Here is a 5,518-nt window from a genome sequence, read left to right on the forward strand (position 1 = left end):
CTGCAGTATAATTGTAAATGAACAAAAGCAACTCTCATTTGAATTACTTCTTTTTCGACAAGATCTAAGGAATGACAAAGCATCATTTCCGTTTTTCCATCAAACCGTTTTTTTTTGTTCTGAGATGAAGGGCCTCTCTACTGCAAATAATCCTTAATCCTTTGAATCTAGGGGACAAAATCTGCGGTTTCTCTAAAAGCATAGTTCCACTAGAAGGAATCACTATTTACAGCTAAAATGTTTCTACAAGAGACAATATCAAACAAAAATGTCTTATATTCATACAAGTTGATCTACTTGTTTTGGCAAGAACTGGAAAATGATGTAAAATATCCTTCTCCATCCTGCATGTGTTTGCATGCCGTTGACTTGATATAAATTTGTCAAGTTGAGCTCTCTTTCCAATTGTAAGCAGAAAAATATGCCAAACTGTTCCAAGAGTATTTACTTCTTCGAACCTGTGTATGCAGCACTCATCTGAAAATTCCCTTGAGCTATTGAACAAAGTTCAAGCCCAAAGCATCGAAAGTTAAGCCAAAATGAAAGAATGTTATGATTATCATTTTTAGACAAAATCCTATCCGTCCTCCAGATAGACCATTACACATCCATCTAATCATCACTTCCCTTCACCAGAACCACGGTTAAGAAATCATGCCGTCTTTTGATTAATGTAATATCAAGAAAGTTTTGTGCCACATATAATGATCCATCCAGATTCCATTCTGCTATTCAGATTCATCTTTTCCCTGAGGATGGCCTCATTATTTGCATGGACAACAAAATCATCATCTTGGTAGGTAGAGCTCACAGTTGGATTCCTGCCATAATCAAACTTCAGAGTTCCTACAGAAGTGTCTAATTTATGCCTACCGCCATACTTCTCATTTCTACTTTCTCCAGAGTTAACTGTAGAAGACAAGTCGAAGCTCTCAACAACGCTAGGGTTGTTACACAGGTAGCTACTATCAGGGCTCCAACTACAATTGCTACCATTGCTACTTGTTACAACCCCGGTTCTGCTGTCAAATATGCTCACACTGCCATTGCTTTCCACTTCCTGCAATATTTTTGGTATGGAATGCTTAAAGATCTATTAAAATATGAAGAGAAATCATGCAAATTAAAATTTGCAGGGATTGAGAACCTAAAATTAAGGACAATCTTGAAGCTTGGAGCAGGTTAGATTACCTCATCAAGAGTTTTTTTAACTTTCTTATCGGTGATGATGGTTTTTAAATTTGCCGTCCCGAACTGTTGGTGGTCATCAGGCTTCGTTTCCCATTGCAACCAAGGAAGCACCACACCATCATTTTCTTCTGATACATGAAGCTGTTGGACAATGTTTAAGCCATTATCATTAACATCCCCAATATTTGTAATATCTGGCAGTATTCCTTCGTAATCTTTCTTTGCTTCTGTCTATATGCAATGAGCAGGTGCAAGACGGCGTTCTTCCTCAAAAGATGAAAATTCTGAGTCTTCAAAATTAGATATGTTTATAAACTCATCAAAGTACTTTTGTGCTTCTTCATTCAAGCATTCAGACATATTCTTCCGGTCTGCACTATTCTGGTGAACAGAGTGCAAATGCAATTATTCATTTCCATGCTTCATTGCAACATAAATCCACTTGACTATTCTAACTATTGTTAACAAGATAAGCTAACAAGCACAAACACTTGTACGTGCTAGATATGAAAATTTGCAGAATTTCAAGAGCAACAAAAGTCAAATGGGCATTACTCTTCTTGTTCGAGATGATCTTTTTGTTTTAGATGGCTTTGATTCTGGGAGTAATTCCCCCACTATTCTTGCAAGTTCCTGGCGCCGTTGTTCTTCAGCAGCCAACTTAGCACAGAGATCCCTTGCCCGTTTCTCTGACTGAACATTGGACCATATATGTCACATATATTTGAAGACCATGGCATTCGTTCACTGAGATTGCACTGTTCAAAGAGTGAAAAGAATGGTACCTGCTCCAGCTTAGCAGTATAATCTTTTCTCACGTCAGAAACAACATTAATGACATCAGTAGTATTTGGCACGAGTAACTCGTTAGAATCCTTTCGATTGAGTGCTGAAGGGTTTTTTCTCACAGTGGACTTTAAAATCAATCACACAAAAATTCAAAATCAACTATGTTGAGAAAGAAAGACATCGCAAGTCCCTAAGTGAATCTTAATAGGAACCACAAAAATGAAACATGAGAAACAAAATGGTAATAACATTCAAAGCTAGCTTATGCTGAGAGTATGTACCACTACATAAGTGCATATCAGACATTGTCAACAGAACTGACATTTGGACCTAAAAATTGTTTAAACAGTGGCTGCCATCTTTGTGATGCTGAAAATTGAAATAGAAAGCTTATACAAACCCTCTGCATTATCCTCAAAGTCACCTAATCCACTCAACGTATTTCAGCACAGTTCAACCTCCACAATAATTTGTTGATGATCACATCGAAATGAGGTATTTGACATAGTTATGTACAAAACCTACTGTGAGCTCTCACTTAAACGCTTGGTTGTATACAAATCACCTGATGTTTGCACTTGGTAAAATGGCACAACAATCAATGTATACTAGACAATTTTCACACTGGAACTTACTTGTTTGATCTCAGACCTAATTTCAGAAACTGCATGCCTTACTTCTGATCGCATAGCTTCATATAAACTGACAGCATCCATATCTCCTATTGGATGATCACTCCAGAAGGACTGAAAGTCAATTTTTGTCATTTTTATCAGAACTTTCCCAACAAGAGCAGTGTCTTATTGAAAGACGGAACAATTATATATGATGCAAACCTAATGATCAGAACATGGGTTCTTTAACCAGAATTTTAAGAAATATTTATATATGCTTCCGACCCAAAATAAGAGACAAAACACAATGCCAGCAAGGTTCAGACAAATGGGTCTGAACCTAGAATATTGATATATATTATATCCTTCTATATAGATATTGTTACTAATATCGATGAGGAGTCAAGAGAGTCGAAACCTTCATCTGAGCATACACCGCTCTTATTGTCTTCTCTTCTCCATTATCGCTAGAACGCGTATCTGCGCCTTCATCATCAGTCAACGCTGATGATAGCTCTGAAACAAACCCACTGTGTTTAGCCACATCAATCACATTTCTTATGTACATGTCCATTTACAGGAATTTAATAAAATAGCCTAACTTAAGGCTTCACATTTAAATCCAGGAAGCCATTGAAAAAATTGCATTTAGAAACATAGAAACTTTGACAAGAACACGGTCCGATATATAATATGTTGATATGTAAACGTGTCAAAGAATCTGCATAAAACAAGCTTAAGAAAGACTGCAGAAGCTAAAAACTCGTGGAAATGTACATTAAAACTATATCCCAATCTCCAGAATGCATCCAATACAAGAATTTAAAACATATAATACATGCAGAAACCATATCCAAAGGATGAAATTGAAATTCTGCAAAGATTACTTTTCACATTTAACAAGGACTTACTTGATGACTATCATACGGTCGTGACAGATCCCTTTGACTTGAGCACCTCCTCAACCCTCGTTGAGGCTTGGGCATATCACCTCATTCTACCTTCTCAGTAACAGACCTCCGACCATTCACAGTTGCAAGGTTATTAAGTCTGTACCGCTCTTTACGTCTGTACACTGAATCCATGTCACTCTGTAATGCAAAAGAAAATAAATAGAGCATACTGAAGTTGGGGATTCAGCCTTCTGAAAACTTTCAAAATACCATTAGAGAAAAGAGGTGAAAGGAAAACATGCTTAAGAGATATGCAGCTGCCAGACATATTTCAACAATATCTAGTAAAAAAAATTGATGCTATCCATGGCTACTTGGATCTTTTATGCAATAATAATATTACTATAAACAAAGTTGGAAAAAATCAGTATCTCCAAGATATATAGTAATCTCTCAAAACTCCACGACTGATCTTAGAACAACTTTAGTTTCAATATATTGTCAGAAATGGTAAGACAAAGGTTTCAAACAGAAGCAGCAGGCGATAAAATGCATATTTGAGAAAAATCCTTCAACATATTAGATTCATAAATAATAGCATCTAATGCATTTGACCATTTCATTTAGAACTGAATTCGAATCTTAATTTGTCTAATATAAGGAATATATGCGTAGTTCAGCCTGGCATATGCGGCTGAACTATACTGCATGAATCTACATCCATTATCATTTTTTTCATTATGAGTTGCAGTGCATGCAGATTCCAATGCATATTTATTATGTATTATCATACTTTGTCATGTGATTTAAGATTTGACTCTTCCCATCCGATGGATGGAAATTTTGATGTATGTTAATATGATCAGACAATATATTTGGATTGGATATGTTATTTTTGAATTATATTCAATGTTATCATTTTATCTTTCATGTCTAATCTAAATCGAATTGAAAAAAAAAAATCATGAAAAACTATAATTTATGTAATTTTCCACATGTCAAATCATTGCCAGGCTGATTAGCGAGTCTTTGCCAAATCCCCAGTCAAGTTTCATTGGTGGACTAAAACAGGCTACAACTCCTCGAGCTACCAACTTTACTTTATCAACCCAGGGTTTGTACAAACTTGGAGGTGACAGTGTTGTATACACAAGTAGATGTGATGGGTCTGCTCTTTGTCACTACTAAGCTGGCGATAGACCACTATGGTTTTTCAAACTAGACTTCTATTGATTCAGAAGAAGCTTGATTACCACTGAGAAAAAGGGAAATTTGCACTAAAGAAAATCTTGTCTACTATAGTAAGGAAAAGACTGAAATCAAATGCTTAAACACACCATTCATCTAATTAACTGCTAAGAGGCTTTGCTTCAAAAGAATGCTAAATTAACATATGTGCGATCCCACTGTCCTAGGCATGCAAATTGAAACATCAAACATTCTACTGTTGTGCATGTAAACGAACAAAATAACTCTTTTTTCCTTTTTGTCCTTCTTTGTGTGAAAGTGTGAATGCTAACTTCTTTTGGTGATGTGGCACGTGGATTAGGGATGATGGTGAATGGGAGGCAAGTAGGGGTCTTCTACTAGCTTCCTAGGGGCTTTTTCCACAATTTGGCCTCAAAACAGGCTGTTGAGTGATAAAAGGTGTCTTTTTAACTCCTAATTATCTTCACATTACTTATCAATCCAGGTAAGACTTTCTATTTCAAGAGTGTACAGATTGTGGTGGTTGTTTACTCAAGAGTAATGCATCTAAATTGCAGTACAGTTCTTTCTAATACAAGAGTAAATGGATGCAGCTTATAGGACTCTAATTATAATTAAAAGAAAGCTCAATTTACTAATGAAACCAAATCATGCATTCATTCAAGTATCAGTCAAGAATACAGTAACAATAATTCATTTCTCTTTGAATTGATTGATTTTCCAAACACAATTTCTAATCTGTATAGCAGGGATCTCGGTCTGAGAGCGTAGACAACAGTAGTCAATACTCTTTACATGAGAGAATCTCAAGATAGCATGCTG

General features: G+C 35.9%; 1 protein-coding gene across 1 annotated transcript; it reads right to left on the reverse strand.

Annotated features, from left to right (window-relative positions):
- Positions 1-990: 990 nt before the first annotated feature.
- LOC149170641 (uncharacterized) lies at positions 991-3,679 on the reverse strand. Its single transcript, XM_089425666.1, has 7 exons — positions 3,612-3,679; positions 3,013-3,124; positions 2,616-2,726; positions 1,977-2,105; positions 1,747-1,884; positions 1,192-1,572; positions 991-1,060 (listed from the first exon to the last, which is right to left on the reverse strand). Exons 1-6 carry the CDS (start codon positions 3,677-3,679, stop codon positions 1,423-1,425), a joined length of 708 nt encoding a protein of 235 aa, XP_089281792.1. The 3' UTR covers positions 991-1,060; positions 1,192-1,422.
- Between the last annotated feature and the right edge of the window lie 1,839 nt (positions 3,680-5,518).

The sequence above is a fragment of the Pinus tabuliformis genome, chromosome 4_2, assembly GCF_031772625.1.
Source record: "Pinus tabuliformis cultivar Carrire ecotype Pingquan chromosome 4_2, CPIR1, whole genome shotgun sequence".
Taxonomy (NCBI): domain Eukaryota; kingdom Viridiplantae; phylum Streptophyta; class Pinopsida; order Pinales; family Pinaceae; genus Pinus; species Pinus tabuliformis.

Excerpts from the sequence above, each read along its gene's own strand:
- LOC149170641 (XM_089425666.1), bottom strand. The coding sequence starts at position 3,679 with ATGGATTCAGTGTACAGACGTAAAGAGCGGTACAGACTTAATAACCTT. Across the intron at positions 2,106-2,615 it reads TTAGGTCTGAGATCAAACAA|TCCACTGTGAGAAAAAACCC; the intron begins GTAAGTTCCAGT and ends TTGATTTTAAAG. Across the intron at positions 1,885-1,976 it reads ATACTGCTAAGCTGGAGCAG|TCAGAGAAACGGGCAAGGGA; the intron begins GTACCATTCTTT and ends TCCAATGTTCAG.